At 42.0% G+C, this 18758-nt stretch overlaps 1 protein-coding gene across 2 annotated transcripts in view; it reads left to right on the top strand.

Annotated features, from left to right (window-relative positions):
- Positions 1 to 10733: 10733 nt before the first annotated feature.
- Positions 10734 to 18758, top strand: part of ANXA6 (annexin A6) — a 58120-nt gene continuing 50095 nt past the window's right edge. For both annotated transcript variants that reach the window (XM_063120869.1, XM_063120868.1), the window contains exons 1-2: positions 10734 to 10852; positions 17211 to 17268. In XM_063120869.1, the coding sequence (XP_062976939.1) occupies positions 17251 to 17268 (18 nt within the window). In that variant the 5' untranslated portion in view covers positions 10734 to 10852; positions 17211 to 17250. The remainder of the gene's footprint in view (positions 10853 to 17210; positions 17269 to 18758) is intronic.

The following is an 18758-nucleotide window of genomic DNA, read 5'->3' as shown; positions in this document are numbered from 1 at the left end:
GCCACAAAATAGGAAGTAGACAGAGTGGTTTTGTGACATCACAAATGCTTCTATTTCTTTGAGGCCTGGTTGGTGAGCATGGCAGGGATTAGCAGTAGTACCGTGATTGCTTTTATCTGCCCCTTAGAAGAAACTCAACAGCCCCTTCCCTATATGAGGCACAATATTTGAGGGTAGTAAAAAGCCAAATATTACGCCTAGCAGTTTTGAAGCAAAATGAAGGAGCCGGCCACTCTGGCAGAACCAGTCACACTAAGACTGCTGCTAAGATAGGGTGACCATATGAAAAGGAGGACAGGGCTCCTGTATCTTTAACTGTTGTATTGAAAAGGGAATTTCAGCAGGTGTCATTTGTATATATGGAGAACCTGGTGAAATTCCCTCTTCATCACAACAGTGAAAGCTGCAGGAGCTATACTAGAGTAACCAGATTTAAAAGAAGGCAGGGCACCTGCAGCTTTAACTGTTGTGATGAAGAGGAAATTTCATCAGGTTCCCCATATATACAAATGACACCTGCTGAAATTCCTTTTTTTTTTTTGGCAACTGTTAAAGACACAGAAGCCCTGTCCTCCTTTTCATATGGTCATCCTAGCTAAGAGACAAGGCCTATGCAGGGAACAGGCCTAATCTACCTCAGACACAAGTTACGCCATTCAAGTATAATGATTGTCCTTTATTTTCAAGACATTTCTTCTTCCTCTGGGAGAGGGGCAGATTTCCCCAACCCTGGCAGAAGCCCTTCTAATACTAACCTCACAGTCTTTATTCTCCTCCATTCCTATGTAATTTTATTGCCAGCAAAGAGAGATACTATTATGCAGGAATCTACAAATGGTAGATTGCCTGAATTCCTTTAACAATTCCCTTTTCAGTTGTTTTAATTAATTAGTGCAAAATGAACTAACAAACTCAGTTGGTCCTATCTACACACCCTCCAAGAGAGAGCAGCGGGCTTGAGCAGTAGGATGTCATAGTTCAGGGTGACCATACTTCCGGTTTTCACCGGACATGTCCGAACACGGGGGTGGGGACCATGTCCAGGGGGAAATCCCTGATTTAGGGTGACCATATTTTGGAAACCAAAAAGGAGGACAACATGGCCACTCCAAGGGGCCATGCCCACCAACATGCTACGTCAATTAGATAGTTGTGTTTTTTCTATTTTTTGACTGTTATGTTTGGTCGATTTCAAAGCACTGTCTTGTCCCAGCATAGTTTTGTCCCAGCATAGTGTGGCTTGACTTAACTTGTTTGAGTATGTCTGTATCTCCTAAGCTCATATTTCTGGAGAGCACCTGCTGGCTGTGTGATCCAGGAGGCCAGGTTCTGTGACTGCATAGTTGTCCTTGACAGGAGGGGCTTGCCCCCTTGGGGACTGGGCATGTCGGTGAGCATGCCCCCTTGGGGCAGCCATGTTGTCCTCCTTTTTAGTTTCCAAAATATGGTCACCCTATCATAGTTACCAAAAGAAGAACATTTGAAATGTGAACAAACTATTTCATGCAGGACCAAGAAACATCATAACACTTATTAATGGTGTGCTGTTTAATGGAGCAATGCTGCTGCAAGTGCAATATGATATTTAGGAAAAATCCCTCTTGTCCCTTCCCACTTGGCTCATCTGTCTGGTCACTACTGTCCACAACCTCCCCTGCAGCCCTGGTGATCAACAATTCACCATGAGAACAGCAGTATTTTTCTATGCCCAGTTTACACATGTTCCTCCATATCAGCTCACAAAGAGGAAAAATGAATTATTTATGGTTTTTAAAAATGGTCTCCCCACCCTTTCTTGACCCAGTAGGAAGATTTAGAGGTTGCCTCTTTATAATGTCTGCTTCCTCCCTTGTAATGAGAGATACTGGTGTCAGAGCTGAGCCATAGGTAGCTAAAAGAAGGGAGAGAGAAACTGGGAGCCAGGGCTAAGGGAGCCATGCTGGGTAGTCAGATCTGAAGAAACACATCAGGGCAAGGTCTTTCTTGCTCAAGCAATGGTCCAGTCCAAACGGGAAGCCTTTGATAGCCCTTCCTGTCTATGTAGCTCCGAAAGTCAGCTTGGGTCAATTCAGATCCTAGTATGTTGTTTTAGTTGAGTTTTTATGCAGATCTGGCTTAGTCGATTCAAATGATGTGCTTTTTCTCCATGCAAGCACTCCGAACCATCCCCACATAAGCATTTGCATGCCTGCATGTAAACTAGCTGATGTTTTCACATGTTTGTATATGGAAACACAAATGCCTTCACAGATTTCTGTAACAACTGAAGTTTGATAAATAATATATTTGTTGGAATTAGTGCTTTTCTATTATGTATGTTTATTGTCATTATTCATTTCTCTTTCACCCAAAATCAACTGTTTGTAATTCTTCCTGATTGCTGAACTATGTAGAAAAAGTAATAATAGAAAGGACAGGTTTGCTTATGGAAATCACAGTTGAAAAGGGGAAAAAGAGACAAAAAGTACAACAGCTAGGTGAATTGTTCTACTGCAGTTTAAATTTCTGCAGGCAACAAGTCTCCTTCAATGGGAGCTATGAATGGGATTGAGAAGGCGACATACATGTAAGGCAAGTTTCACTGGAAGATAAGATAAAATTGAGGTAAAAATTTAGAAAAATATAGAAATATAAAGCGTATTCTGATTCCTCAGTACTAAATAAATATGAATACAATACACAGCTCAATGGGAAATAGTTTATTTCAAATGCAAACACCATTCATAATCTTAAAGACAGAGGCCTTAGCTAGACCTAAGGTTTATTCCGGGATCGTCCCGGGGTCATCCCTGATCATGTAAATGGCACACAGGATATCCCGGGAGCAGGTGGGGATGATCCAGGGATAAATCTTAGGTCTAGCTACGGCCTTGGACATCAAGCTCCAGCTGGGTCAAAAGTCTGTGGAATTTTACATTGGACTGGTTGGGTCAATTAAAATCACTTAACTGCCATACTTTCTGGCCAGCAGGATTGGTCACACCACTGATTGTACTAATCAGATTCCTATTGCATATTGATCAGGCCCATTCTGAACTTGGAACTTTAAACAAGTATTATTTTTTGTGATTTCCTACTTTGACAGTCACTCTGGATATCATGCCTAGAAGAAGCAGTTTTCCTTAGACTCCAATGACTGACTAAAGCACTATGTCTTAAAGGATGTTTCTTTAAAATGCTTTATAATGCTTTATAATGGTAGGCTACCTACCGATTTCCCCCCAAAACAGAAAAAGGAGTTGGTGCTGTGCTTGTTTTGCAAAAGATACTTTCTTAATCCATGTAAATGCATGTTATGTTTTGATTTGTGGTGTGATTATGTCCATTTTTAGAAACAGGTAGCTCTGATGCGTTTGCCCAAAAATGGTCCCTGAAGGAAAAACACACCTCACGTATGAAGCAGCCTGAGATACTCCCAAATAGACATGATTGACTGGAAAGCTTGAGTCAATTGCAATTCTGTCTTCAACCAGCAGGTTGCAGAGCTGTACACGGTAATCAACAGATCGGGTTGAAGGCTGAGTATTAAAAATGGTCAGATAGGGATATAAAAAAAGAACCAATAGCCACCCAACCCACCCAAGTGGCTTAAAACCATCCTGCTATCAACCAGGGAATTGGGGAGAACAGCAGATCAGTAGCAGAGCACCTGCATCTCCCCTTAAAAGGATTGGAGGATGACCTTTCTGCCTGAGTCCAGATGCAGAGCTGCTGCTACCATGAGAAGAGACAGTACTGAGCTAGTTTGACAAATCATCTGACGTGGTCTAAGGCAGCTTCCTAAATGCCTAAGACAGCTGTTCTTTCTAAAATAATTGTTCTTGTTCTGGTGTAGGGAAGCCTTGTTCCAAATAATATATTTGTTGTTGCTGCTGCTGATGATGATGTTGCTGTTACTTTCCAACAACTAATTGCACTTTGAATTCATATTTTTTTATGTGCTTTCCAAATAAACAATTGTTGCTGCTCACTCTTCAGTACATATTTTCACAATGCTCATTTTGGTGCCTTGGAAATGGGGTTTAACTTGCAGTAAGCTAATAAATCAGGAAGGAATGTTTTCACAAACAGGGGGTACTGGTGACTTTCCTCTTCTTTGTCAACAGGAAGCAAAGATGAGGAATAGGAAGAATAAATGGTAAATTCTCCCAATAGAGGGAAGTAAATAGTGAGACTAATGCTTTTCAACTTATTCATAAATTATATAGAATTAGGAGTGAGCAGTGAAGTGGCCAAGTTTGCAATGACACCAAATTATTTAGGATGGTTAAAACAAAAAGGGATTGTGAGGAGCTCCAAAAGGATTTCTACAAATTGGGAAAATGAGCATCAAAATGGAAAATATGGTTCAATGTAAGCCGGTGTAAAGGGATGCATGTTGGGGTAAAATAATCCCAACTTCAAATATAAGCTGATGGGATCTGAGCTAGCAGTGACTGAGGTTGTGGTGGACAGCTCAAGGAAAATAACCCAATTTGTAGCTGCTCTGACAGGCAAAATCCATGTTAGGCATAATTAGGAAAATAATTGAAAATAAAACTCTCAAAACCATACTGCCTGTATATAAATCCATGATGTGACTACACTTAGAATACTGTGTACATTTCTGGTCACTGCAGTTAAAAAAGGACATTCTAGAGTTGGAAAAAGGGCAGCGAAAAGGATGAAGGGTTGGAGCAACTCTTCTTTGAGGAAATCTCCCACCAATCAGCTTCATGGGATCACCCCGGGTTCTAGTATTATGAGAGAGGGAGAAAAATGTCTCCCTATCCACGTTCTCCACACCATACACCTCTATCCTTAGCCTCCTTTTTCCTAAGCTAAACAACCCCAGCTGTTGTTGTAACCTTCCCTCATAGGGGAGATGCTCCAGCCCCTTGATCAGTTTAGTTGCCCACTTCTGCACTTTTACCAGCTCCATTTTTTTTCTAGGTGTGGTGCATAGTCAAAGTATGGAATTTGCTACCACAAGATGAGTAGCGATGGCCATCAATTTGGATGGCTTTGAAAGGGGATTGGACAAATTCCTGGAAGAGAAGGCTATCAGTGGCTCCTAGCCCTAATGGTGATGTGTTATCATCAGAGGCAGTATGCCTATGTACACCAGTTTCATGTTGCGGTGAAACATGGGTGGAAGGATGCTGTTGTACTCATGTCCTACTTGCAAGCTTCCCATAGGCAACTGATTGGCCATTGTGTGAACAGAATGCTGGACTAGATGGACTCTTGGCCTGATTCAACATGATTCTTCTTATGTTCTTAATTTTTTAAAGAAAAAATGTAGTTGGGGCAGGGACAGACTCAAAACATGAGGACTGTCCATGCTTAGTGGTCACAGAATGCTATTGGGGGAGGGTGAACTGGTAGGACAGGGAATGGAATGGGATTTCTGAAAATGGGCATGGCTGACTGGCTAGAACCCTGAACAGGAGCATTCCACACAGCAACATTTTGTTGCAGGTTCCACTTGTAGGAATTTGTGTCACAAAAGCTATTCCTTGCTGTGTTGCATCAATGCTGGTGTAAATTATCTTGGAATGTATTTTGCAGTCCGTTATACAATAAAATCTGTATAGGAAAGGCTTTAATTTCGTTCTTTCAAGAATAACTAGAAAGGTGATTCTAGGTGAATACAAAAATATTTGAACCCTCATCAACACTGGCTACAATCCTATTGACTTACATGGGGGTAATAACCTCCTCCCATCCTCCAGGAATTCATGGTTAGATGCTCTCAACTAATTCTGTACACTTGTAAAGGATCAGGCTCCTGACTCCTATATACTGTTTAAAAAATGTACTGGCTGCTCTTACAGAAAACAAAGTAAAGCAAATATTGATACTGGAAAAATCATTAGACTTTAAAGAAATTTCATGGAAATATTGAGATAATTGCAGCAGAATCATGCTCCGGAGCAGTTTAAGACAGCTGCTTAGGGGGTGGTTACGCCTGGGACTCTTTTTGCAGGATCTCTGGCGACAGCTTGCGATGCAGCTGCTATGAGAAGTGAAGCTAAAGGCAGTGAGTGCCTACATTATGTCAACTTGACAGAGGCCCACTCGGAATTTCTATTCCAGCCTTGAGTAAGCCAGCCATCGTGATGAATGAGTTGATCACCCTTGCCAGCACTCAAGTTCAACTGGTTTAAGGAAAGCCAAACTGAAAGCACAGAGGGAGACTTTTATCCGATTACCAAGCTGCTGTTACTATAAGAACGAAATGGCTGCCTCTGGCACTGAGGTTTGCAGATCTCAGCGTTCAGAAAAAGAAAGCAAGTCACAAATGCTACAGCGGTAGAGTTAAAAACTCAATGTAAGCTTTATTTTATTAAAACGTGTGGGGTTTCTCCCCTGGGCAAAGCTTTGCTGAGAGATCATATCTCACTAGGCAAGGAGAAGCTGCTCTTCCAATTGGTTTTTTCTTTCTTTACAAAAAAAAAAGAAGTAAACCTCTATTCCTACCATATATGGTCTGAGAGTTTTGTTTTATGGAAGTTGCTCATAACGTGACACTTCTGAGTACTTCTAATTCTTTATTCCTGGGAAGGACTGCTGCCATTGCAACTGTTATGGTTAGGGCAGGCTCCAAGTATGAGGGGGTCCTGAGGAAAAGAAGTCTGTGGTAGTCCTTCTTTGACCTCTGGAAGGCTACATGACAGTGGTGGGTAGTGGTGGCAGTAGTTTGCGCAGTGCTAGGCAGCTGAGTCTGATCACCATCTTAATTTTCCCACAATGCCCTGGAGTGATGCTACATCAGCATCAGCATTGTGGAAATTAAAATGGTGGCTAAACTTAGCCACCTGGTACTAGTTGGAATGCTGGGCCAGAAAAACAAATTAAAGGATGATCCAGAGACTGCACCAGCAGTGGACCCTGCGAAGGTGCCAGGGCCCTAGTACCTGCCTAAGGATGCCAACTTATAGTTACTGCATGTTTCTAAACTTTGGATTTTCTCAGAATGCTCTGAGTATAGGTCTGCCTTGGCTGAAACAAAGTAGAGGTGGTGTCTCCTATTGAATCTGCTCTGGGTTTCAGCCAGAACTAGTCAGAACTCTAAAGGAGCTATCCAAGGTGCTGAAAGCATTTTAGGGTTGTACTAACAGTACTTAAGCGGTAGAGACTCTTAGCTCCTACTTCAGTGGGGCGGTGAATCCACTCTGTCAGACCAGTCAGAACTCTAAAGAAGCTATCCAAGGTGCCAACCCCTATCCCTAAAATGGTTTCAGCACCTTACCTTTGCGGGGTGGGGGGAGTGGGTTTGTTTGGAAAGAGGGTTTCAATGAGCATCAGTGTCTGAATTTGGGACAAAGTAATGTTTGAGTGTACGGCTTTGTCCTGGCTTACTGGCTTGCTTGACTGTGACTGGAGCTCCTTGGCTCTGCCCTCATCTTTCTGGAATGCACCTGCTTTTTGTATGATCCATGTGGCCAGATCCTGGTGATCCTCCTTGGCATCAAGGGTTTGCACTAGGCTACAGAAGGGTGAAGCTTGGGCCTTTTTGCTCTTTTGTGTTCAAATTCCACAATGCACTGTGGCACCTTAAAGCCTCATAAATTTACTGTGGCATAATAAGCTTTCATGGACAAGAGTCCACTGTACAGGAAGCTAGTTGAAAGGCAGTTGCTAAAATAAAGGTACAGGAGCCTTGATGATCTCTGTTACTTCTGATCACCCTGGACTAACTGGCTTTTTGTCAACATGTGCTTTCTCTCCTGCTGCCTCCTGTGAATTCTTCTGCCTGACTTTTTTTTCTGAAATATGTTGTTGCTGGTTTTGTTTTTACTGCTATTTTATTGTGCTCTTACTGCCATGGGTGGTGTTATGAAAGCCCACCTGAGCATTTGCCCCAGATCTTCTGAGCTGTGCTCTGGATCTTTAAAACTGCCCCAATTGCCAACATCTGCATCTACAAGCCTGCTTCCCTCTGAAGTCAGTAGCTTTGCAATTAGACTTAGGACTCACTCCTTTAGCAGACTAATAGGGAGTGCTACTTTTCCTTCCAGAATTTTCTCATTGTTTTCATTAAATCCAAAGCCCAAAGTTTCCTAATAGTACCACCCTCATCCGGTTTTCTCTGAATGTGCTTGACTCTGCAAAGACCTGCACAGCCAGTTACTATTGGGCCATTGCACTGGTGCTCTGGGCCATTATAGGCAATGAGGCCCTGATAAGAAGAAGAACAGGCACAAAGGCTGCTTTCTGAGATCAATTGTTTTCCTCTCCCCTGTCCATACATCCCCTTTTATAAATAGAGGTGTCCTTAGGAGATAGGGTCCATTAAAGAGCCACACATGTTCTAGAGCCTGAGGCAGTTGCCTCAGAAGCAGATTTAGGATGTTATGAAAAAGGATCAAATTATTCATTATTTAATTTCTTAATTATTGTATTTTCACTGCCATGGAAGGGTAGAAATGCTTGTAGGATTTTCTGCCTTAGGGGCCAAAACGACTTGACAGGTTTTGAGTATTACTATGCACCTTGACTGGGGTTGGGCCATTTGCTGCTCTACCTCAGGCTGCAAAATGTCTTAGGGCCACCCCTGGACATAGCTATAGAGACCTTTGGGGTGGGAAAAGATAGTTGAGATGGTACAGGAAGTTATGTGGGGTAGGGAAACATCTGGGGGTACAGAGAGATTTATAATTTGGGAAACATGTTCAGGATTAGGATTATGTAATCCTACACATGTTTACTCAGACACAAGTCACATTGAGTTCAATTCCAGATGAGTGTATGTAGTATTGGAGTCTTACTCCTTAGCAAATGTGCTTAGAGGTGTAACCTGCCTTATCCACCTTGAGAGAAACCTAGGAACTGATATCTTAGGTAATCAAAAACAACAACAACCAAAGGTACCCATTGCTGGTCCATAAGAAATAAAGAGCAATTCCATTGTTAGAAATGTTGGTTGGTCCTAATAAAGGTATACAACTATACAACTATGAGGTTTCTAGAACACTTGGTGTAGATTTTAGGATTTCAAGGAGTTAGAACCCGAGAACTGTAAAAAAGGAAAAAAAGGGGGGGAAGTGTTCTAGAACCCCAGAAACTATCAAAATTAAGTATTTGAAATAAAATGAGGAGCTACCTTTGGTGGCAGCTCTCGCTGCCTCCTTGCCTGGTCCAGCAAAGAAATGTCCTTCAGTCCTGAGGTCTCTGTCAGGTACTGATGTGCTTGTTGGTGATGGGGGAGAAGATAAAAGTAATTGAGGATTTACTCAGAAGTAAATCCCACTATGTTTAATGGGACCATTCCCTAGTGATTGGCTGAGTTCGGACGACACACTAATCAATGGTTGTTTCCCATTCTGTTCCTATTACCCTCGCCAGGTTAATTAGTGTGTTGTCCAAACTCAGCCATTGTGTAAATTTGCAGCTAAGAGCATGGGTTATTATAGTAGGGTGATATATGGAAAGAAGGACAGGGCTCCTGTACCTTTAACTGTTGTATTGAAGGGAATTTCAGGTATCACATTTGTATGCATGCAGCACCTGCTGAAATTCCTGCTATATCACAACAGTTGAACCTGCAGGAGTCTTGCCGCCTTGACCAGATACAAAATATGGCAGGGCTCCTGCAGCTTTAACTGTTGTGATGAAGAAGGATTTTCATCAGGTGCTGCATGCATACCAATGAAACCTGCTGAAATTCCCCTTTCAATACAACAGTTAAAGATACAGGAGCCTTGTCTTCCTTTCCATATGGTCACCCTAATTATAGTCTACAATACATTCCCACACTCTCCCTTGCCAGTGTGCCATGTTCAGTTTGCAATTAATCAGTAAAAGTTTAAGGTGCCATGCAGCTCTTTGCTGGTCCCAGGCACTTCATTCTCCCTATCTGGATTTCAGCCTGAAAAACCAAGGAAAAGTGTGGTTGCATGGAAGGTACATTTAAGCAAGCACAATTCAGGACACTGCATTGTTCTATCCTGAAAGCAAGGAAGAGGTTACTTAGCTTGCCTTCTCTAACATTTAAATTATAGTAATTATTTCTAATTATATGCACATATCTTTTCATATGAAAATTAGCATATGCAAACTCATGCGCGCTTTTTTTGTCTTCTGGGCCTGAGCCCCAGATGTTTTAGGTACCTAGCACCACCCCTGCTTACTGTTTTTATTGTGTGTGTGTTTTTATCATTAATATCATATATCAGTGTTAGATGTTTTGCTTATGCTGGCTTGGGAGGGCTTCTGCCCTGAAAGACAGAGGCCAAGAAATATTTTTTAATTCATGACATTCAGCAGTGCAAAATACCAATGAAAAGCATTCTTTGCATCATTTGTGTGTGTATTTTAAATGTTTATACAGTGGGCTTACTCACTCACTCACCCAGCCTCTGCAGTTTATCCCAATCCTAAACACGTTTACTCAGAAGTAAATCCATTTCAATAGGACTTATTATTTCCATCGTGGAAGTTTGCCTAGGTTTGCATCCTTAAGCATCTGTAACTGATGAGGCACTTTTTTCTTTCTCTTAAACCCTTCCAAGCAAGCAAGGTGATCCCATGATAACGTGGCTGAATAAATGAATGCCTCTGAGAGCGTCTGAAGTGCAAGAGGCGTCGTTTTGTCCCCATAGCAAAGGCTGCGGGCCTGCAAGTGTCACTCCGTCTCCCACCTGGGGAGGCGAGGGTGGTATCACGAGCCGGCCAGGATTGGAAGGCTCTAGAGAGTGTGACGTTGCCACTCTAGCAAAGCGAAGAGGAGGAGAGGAAAAGAAACAGCTGCATTGCATCGAGGTCAGCTTTTGCTTTGCTGTGTCGAGTGCCGGGGCTGCTTGGCGGCAGACTGAGAGAGGCTCCTTCCAACAGCCCAAGCAGAAGAGGCCTTGGCCCTCCCTGGAAAGTAAGTTTATCACGGGGGCAGGCAACGTGGGAATAGAAAAGAGAAGGTTGGGCTGCGGTTCCTGTGTGTAGAGAAGGGGATATTGGCAGCCCGAAAGAACAAGAGCTGTTCTTGTAGCAGCTGCAAAATGGGTGTTCTTTTCTTTTTTCTTTTTGGCTGTGCGTTTTAGCCTGGCTTCCCCTTTAATGGAAAGCACTGCAAATTCACAAGGGATTTGGAAGATCCGCATAATCCAAGCTCCTCACAAACTTGCCTGAGCTTTCTTGAATAAGCTATTGTGCTTGTAGGAGCCGGTAGGTGTGGTCCGGGCAAATAGCCAAGGATACTAATCCTGGATGAGTTGCAGTGGAGGTTTTGTCGTAGAACTACTACTATTATTATTATTATTATTATTAAAAAAAAGCTTACACAAATTTATGCAGTACACAAGCCGAGACGATTAAGTAGTTAACTAGTAGAAGCTAAGACGATTCAATGCTAATACAATCAGTGAAGTGATTACCCCCCTCCCCCTTCATAGTTTAGCAAACCAGTTTAAAATGTTTGCCATTTGTTCAGGCTTTTAAAATTTCAGGCTGGAGGAATGGTATACTTGCTTGTTAATCTATGCCTTTAGGTGTTTTCTTTCTTTCTTTTTTAAGATTCTTATCTCAGTGGTAAATCGTGGGAGGCTAGAAGGCAACTGTTTTGTGGCTGGATTTCTGTTATAAAGGTTGTAAGGATGCGTTTGAAAATAAACCTTCCTGTCTTTCATATCTTAGACAGGCAGGGCTGTTTCAGAGCTCATTGAAATGATTGGGGCCTTTTTGGGGGGGAGAGTTTTTTTGTGTGTCTTGTGACCTAAATGTTCCATTGAATTATATGTATGTTCCATAGCAAAGAGAGTATTGTAGATCAAAAGGGTTAAAAGTCACAAGCCATGCTTCAAAAATCATGTGAACAAACCATATCATTTTAAAATATTTTGCTTTTTCTTGGTTTTAAGGCCCTTTTAGTTCTGAACACGACCTAGTTGATTTACTAGGGAATAAAACACATTGAACAAAATGGAACATACTTGCAAACCAACAAGCGTAGGATTGCACTCTTAGTACAAATACTTAAATTCACAATATGTTGGCAATTGGGTTCTAAAAGAAGGCACCTCAGTGTGTAAGTCTGGTGTTACAGCTATTAAGATTTACCCAGCCTTGTTAATGGATGCAGTCCTTTTGGACTGGGTGGAGTATGTGTGTGCCATATTGATTCAGGAATGACTTTGAGGCTACAATCCAGTATCCACTTACCTGGGAGTAATCCCCATTGAACTCAATGGGACTTATTTCTCAGGTGACATGCATAGGATAGTGCTGTTAAGTTATTTTTTAAGTTGGGAATGAAACCCTTTGTGAAGCTGCAATCTACCATGTTAGATTTTAATAACTGTCTTCGTAGCATACCGCCTACAGGGTTTAAAAATAACCCTCAGTTCATACTTTGCCAGACTCTGCTGGTTTGCATTCATAGAGTTGGAGACTATATATTAAAATCAAGATTTCTGGTCTGTTTGACGAGGGTTGAAACCATGAACAAACTGCCTTTCTGATCAATATTTCATTGATATCATCAAGAGTTGAGAAGACAAGGCAGTTCTGAGGAAGCAGCTAATGAAGATAATAGTCAGAAGCTAACTTTCCATTTCTGAGAAGATTCTGACAGTTCTCAAAAGGTTAATAGGCTGTATGCTCATCTCTTCCACTCAGGGACATAGTTGCAATCTCATTCATTCATTTTGGTAAATCATTTATCAGGAGTGTTTTCAAAATGGCCTTCCTTTGCGTGTTTACTTGGAACTAAGCCCCACTGTGTTCAATGTTGGTACATTTAGAATTGCATTCTTAAGCTCCTATAGGCCCTCTATAACCTGTACCAAAATTTCCTGTTCTTTTAAACTTCCAAAGCCCCATTGAATCTTGGGAGGGAGTTATCAAAATTGTGCCCCTCGCTTCAGCTAAAGATGGGAGTCTTGCAGTTTTTACAATTTCAGCTTGGATGGATCCTCCTGGGTAGTTTGATTATTTGTGTAAATGGAATTTCCACAGCAGAGAGATGTATTGCAAAACAGCTGTTGCTGTCTATTGTGCTCAGCTTCATGACTCCTGTTTGCCTTTAGGTGACTGAAATCACCTGGGTATAAATGCCTTTGTCTAGATGTTATTTTAAAGCTATTGTTGGGATGTTGGGTAAATAGACCCTGACTCCCTCCTCAGAGATGGGAAAAGTACAACTCTTTGCATATCTAGCATTGCATGTTGTTGGAGGTCTGGTACTTGTGAATCCAGACCTTTCTAAATTAAAGGAATTGCTGAATTCAGCAAATATGAGAGCAGCCATGATGGACTAAAATGGATGACAGTCTGTGTGGTTCTTGTCCCTGGGGTTCAGCTTTATCCATTGCGGTGCACATTTAAACCCAGAATTTCCAATGTTCTGTGTTGTGTTAGTACAATATGACTGGGCTAATAACTGTGTACCCATAAGGAGTCATTTCTTGACTCGTGGGATTTACAGTTATCAGACATCAAGAAGAGCCTGTCTTTAATTTCTGCCATTTTTCTGTACATTTTTCTCTAAATATGGGTGTTTGGATAAATTATATTTTTTCCTTACCTATGCTGAAATCTCATTTTCAAGCCAAGGTCAAAGGGAACTTTCAAAGTCTGGAAATGTTATACCCGGTGCATTAAACTTCAGATCATTAGGGTATGAGTTCCTGGATGGTTGGACCAGGAAATAAAGCAGCCTGCATGCACACCACACTGAGCATAACTACTACATCCTGATATCGTAGTCAGAGCAAGAGAACAATGTCCTATTTTGGTTAGTGTATAATCCCTGAGAGAGAGATGCTGTATACCAGGTACCGAAACACTTTCTTACCCAGAATGCTCAGAAATAGGGCTGGCATCAAGGGTAGGCACGATGAGGCACTTGCTAAGGGCCCACATCTCAGCTGGGGCCCACTGACAAGAGCACCCTAGACTTGCTCCTCCTCTTCACCATTTCAACATACATGTTCACCTGCCTCTAGCTCTGGTCCAGACCGTGGCATGATTGAGAAGAAGGAGCAGTGGATGCCACTGCTACTTGCTCACTGGCTCTCTGCCTCTCAAGCAAGTAAGTGGGAGTGTTGATGAGAAGAGGAGGAGGAGCAATAGCAGCTGGTGAGAATGGTGGTGAGAAGGTAGACTCACTAAGGGAGGGGTCCATGGAGGGTTCTTTGCCCAAAGGCCCTCAACAACCTGGAGCCAGCACCGCTCAGAAATGTTAAAGTGCAAAACAACTTGTTTATGCGACAATTTGGTCTGTAGCAAAGAATGCCCCTTCCTACAAGTATTTCTCGGAAGCCATGCTGTGTATGGCTGTTGCCATGTGTCTTTCATGCTCCTTGTTGTCCCAGCTGTTTTCTACTGATCTAGCTTCAGAATTTTCAGCATTCCTGATGTGTTCCCGTTCAGACTGATTTTTCTTCAAAGTATTGCTGCTTTTGGAGGCTAGACTAGGACTTATGGTGGCCCATTATTGATCATATACTGTGTCCTAATGCATGCAGTCTTCATTGAAGGCTGAGCCAAAACAGCATTGGCTGCCCTGTTTGCAAACTGCAAGGTGGGGATTATATTTTGGTGATCCTTCAGTGCAGCTTACGAATGGGGCAAAGGTTTTGTTCAACTTACTGCCTGCAGTGACCACATTCTTGCTTAGCACATATTTTTTTCTTTTGGTTGCATGATGCAGCACCAAAGTGAAGTAAGGAAGGAATGCCTTCTGATTTGGTTTCATGTCAGTGCCATGTAGCCAATCAGATTTGGTTATATGGTGACAGCTGAAGCCAGGTCAGAGTGAGGGCAAGACTCCGTATCTTTCCTTTGGAGAGCCAAATGGGAGGAAATGGCACCAGGCATTGGTGAGGAGTGCAGTCAGTAGCAGAATAAATGGGCTGAGCAAGAAACTTCTACGAAAGACTTATCAATGTCTGCAAGTCATGATGAATATTTATTACCTCCAGTATTTTGGAGGCTTTACACCAGTTGCTGTGTAGCACAGGTGGGAGGGGGTTATTGCACTCATGTCCTGCTTGTGGGCTTCCTACTGACATCTGGTTGGCCATGGTGTGAACAGAATGCTGAACCACATAGGGATTTGGTCTGATCCAGTATGACTCTTCTTATGTTCTTAAGCTCCCCCACCCAAATGTCCCTTTCAAGTCAAAATTTCTCACTTTAGAACATTCAACTCATCTGTATTAATACTTCCTGGATCAACATCCTTATTGCATGTTTATTGCATGTTTGCACCGCCCAATAGCCGAAGCTCCCTGGGCGGTTCACAAAAATTAAAACCATTCAAAGAATAAAACAAAAAGTATAAAAACGTGATATAAAATACAATATAGGAGCACAACTAGGATAAAAAAAAATCTTTAGGGTATTTACAACATTGCCTAAAATGCTTTGTTCATTTCTATATTAGCAGCCAGAACTACTGTATGTTTTGATGGTATTAATCAGGTCACCCACAAAATGAAGCTCTCCTTTCTGCCCTGAAACCCAATCTCTTCTCCATTTTATATAAATGATATACCTAACTTTATTACCTGCCACAATACATTGCAGCCAGCAATATTCCTGTTCTGTCAGTCCTCATAGGTGCCTGTCACCAGTACTACATCCTAGAGTTTGTTGTGGTTTATTTATTTATTGCATTTCTATACCGCCCAATAGCCGGAGCTCTCAGAACCCAAAGAATTATGAAGCCCTAGGAGTTTGGTAGTAAGGAAAGCAACCCTCAATGTTTCCTGCTGAAATCATGGCTACACAAGAGGGTATTCGTGGTTGAGTTGCAGTATAATGGGTACATTCATGAAAGTAAATGCACCGAGATACCTCATAGTAGGAAGTATTGCTCTTTGGTGTGTACCTGTGTGATATACAATGCAGTAAGTGGACATTTCTTCCATGCACAAATGATGTTTTATGCCGTATGCTAAAATATGAAGCAGCCCTTGGAGAGGTGTGGTTTCCTTTGTCTCTTTTCTTGCCCTGTAGCGTGCTTGTTGAAGACTGGCAGGTCACTTTCTTATTGGATCTCAGCCCAGTAGACAGACCGCAGTGCAGTGATAAGCTGTCTGCAAGGCGCTGCCATACATTTTTTAGTAGATGGAAAGGCCCACTCCTTAAAGACTCGAACTTTGCTTGCAGTATTTACGTAATGTGGACTTTCCTTTTTTTACCCAAAGCTTTGGCCAAAAGCTTTGAAAAGAAGATGCAGGATGCTTCTCTGTATGTAGCAAACTGATGCTGAGTTCCCGCTCTTAATTCTGGATTTGTGTGTGATTATCCTTCCTTTTTTAAAAATAAATAAATACGTTAACATATTTCAATAGCATGCAAAGCCGAACTTGCTCAATGGATGTGGTTTCGGGTTCAGCCCTGTCTTTTTCTGCATCCATAAATGAAGTTTTATAACAGCCTTCCCAAACCTGGTGTCTTCCAGATGTTTTGGACTTCAGCTCCCATCACCCCCAGCCAGCATGGCCTCTGGTCAGAAATGCTGGGAGATGTAGTCTAAAACATCTGGAGGGCACAAGACTAGGGAAGTCTATTTTATAGCACAGAGGATATCTAATAAGTTTACATAATGCTTCATGACATGGACACTCCTAAAATCTTAAGAATTACCAGTAAATATCTACATGCGCCAAGTATCTGGCATTTATTGTAACACCCATATTATGATCATGTCTCCTGTAGTAGCTACTTGTATAGAACTGCATTAATGCTTCCAAGGTATGCTCATACAGTTATCCTCACATCTTCTTGTTATGGGGAAAGAGGGCTCCAGAAATATTGGTGGCTTGTCCAAGCCATGCAAGGCATTAGCGGCAGTGGAGAATAACGCCTTGAAGTCTGTTTCCAGCCTTTGCACACCCATCATTGTGCTGTGTGAGTTTCATTGGACACTTGTGGTAATCCGGAGAAGAGAAATGGGAAGAAAGACGCCATTGCAGTGCTTCATGTGAGTTGGCTCACTCTAGTTCTATCCAAGCACTGGAGAGGTGCTTATTGAGGAACTGTATTTCACTGCATGAGTAAGAAAACTGGAGACAGTTGCCCCCTGAGTGTATGCCAGCTGCCTTTCTCAGCACTGAGGCTGTGGATTAAGCCCTTATTCATGTGGGTTGTGTAGTATCCATGTAGGCTTGAGCAACAATAACCCTCTTGCAAATTGACTGTAGAGGAGCGTTCTGAAATGTAGGACTTTTGGGGCAATGAAAGTAAAAGCGAACCTGGTCAATTTCTTTTCTTCTGTTCTGCAGCATCATCCATCTCTTCGGTTAATCTCTTCGTCCAGAAACCATGTCAAGCAAAGGAAAGGTAAGGCACTTTCTGTCATTTTAGTTACTATTCTAGGAGCTTGCTTGCTTAAGATACTTACAGTGCAATTACCTGAGGGTAAGTCCAACTGAACTCAATGAGACTTACTTCTGAGTAGGCGTGCATAGGATTGTACTACAAGGGTTGGTAACTGTAACCAGACTGACATGAAATCATCACCTAGGTAGGCAATTATCTCCATTCCTAATTTTCCAAACCTTCATAACGAGGGAGGCAAATATAATGATCTCTCATTAGTTATATATCCTACTTCTGGAAGCTTATATCTTCAGCTATTTTTCTCCTGGCAGCTGTGATTTTTTGTGAGGAATAAGATTCCGAGCACAGTTTACATTCTTTCCTCCTGCAACTAGTGTTGGATTTAAACACAAAACAGATGTATATTAGAGACTCCAAAATGAAATCTCTATAAGCGAGTAGAACTGGCAAGGAAATAAAGCCCAAATAGAACCCAAAAAGGAGGGGTGGTGGCTCTGCTTGTTCAGTCGCTGAAGCAGATGTAGTTCATATTTCCAGAGGCTTCCATAGCAGATATGTCAGGATATTCAGCTTCAGGGTGTCTTGAGCCTGGGGCCTTCTGAAAGCTGAGTTGGAGCCTTGTAGATAGAAAGCCAAGACATTCTGGGTCCAAAAATCTTCACTAGCCCTCTGCTTTGTTCCACCCAAAGGTGGACATCCCATAAAAAAAAGCTGGAGTGAGAGGCGATGCAGCATAGTAGCGAAGAGCCCGAGAAGTAAGTCGTTAAGTCCCTAGTTCGAAACTTGCTTCTGTTATGAACTCACTAGGTGGCCTTAAGCGAGCTGCTCTCTCATGGCCTCGGTCCCCCTTTCCCATCTACACTACAGGGAATTGTTTTAGGATGTTTAAGGTTTTCAACTAGATAACGCATGTGAAGCACTTTGAACACTTGAAAGTGCCATACAAGCGTTACTATCTTTATGATTTGCAGGGAGCCTGCTTTTTAAAAATGATTTTTATGTCAGATCAAAAGCCACTGGTGTGACCAACCATATGGTAGGGTGGCACTGTGAGATAGGATGCCTTTTTTCAAATAGGGCCTGTTTTGTCTTGCATCACGATGCAGCTTCATTCATTTGGAAGATTTATACCCCCATCAATAGAATTATACAAAAGTTTAAAATATATTAAATCTATTCCAATATTAAAACATTTAAACATTTAAAACGACAATTTTAAAAGTCTTTGGCACAGACAGAGGTCCAGATTATTCGCCAAAGGCCTGCCAGAATAAAAAAGTCTTTGCCTGCCTCTGAAAGCACATCAGGGAGGGAGCCAGTTTAGCATAGGATTGCACCCTAACTGGCTTTATTAGTATGCCTTGTTAGACCAGCAACTATCTATAGCCTACTAATTGGGAGTGGAAGGATACTATTGTACTACAAGGATAGATACCATTTGGGTTTTCCATCTGGCTGCTCCTGGCAAAATCCCTTTCCTACATGACTGG

Source organism: Elgaria multicarinata, chromosome 3 (assembly GCF_023053635.1).
Source record: "Elgaria multicarinata webbii isolate HBS135686 ecotype San Diego chromosome 3, rElgMul1.1.pri, whole genome shotgun sequence".
NCBI classification, from domain to species: Eukaryota; Metazoa; Chordata; class Lepidosauria; order Squamata; family Anguidae; genus Elgaria; species Elgaria multicarinata.
This window is presented reverse-complemented; position numbering and strand designations above follow the sequence as displayed.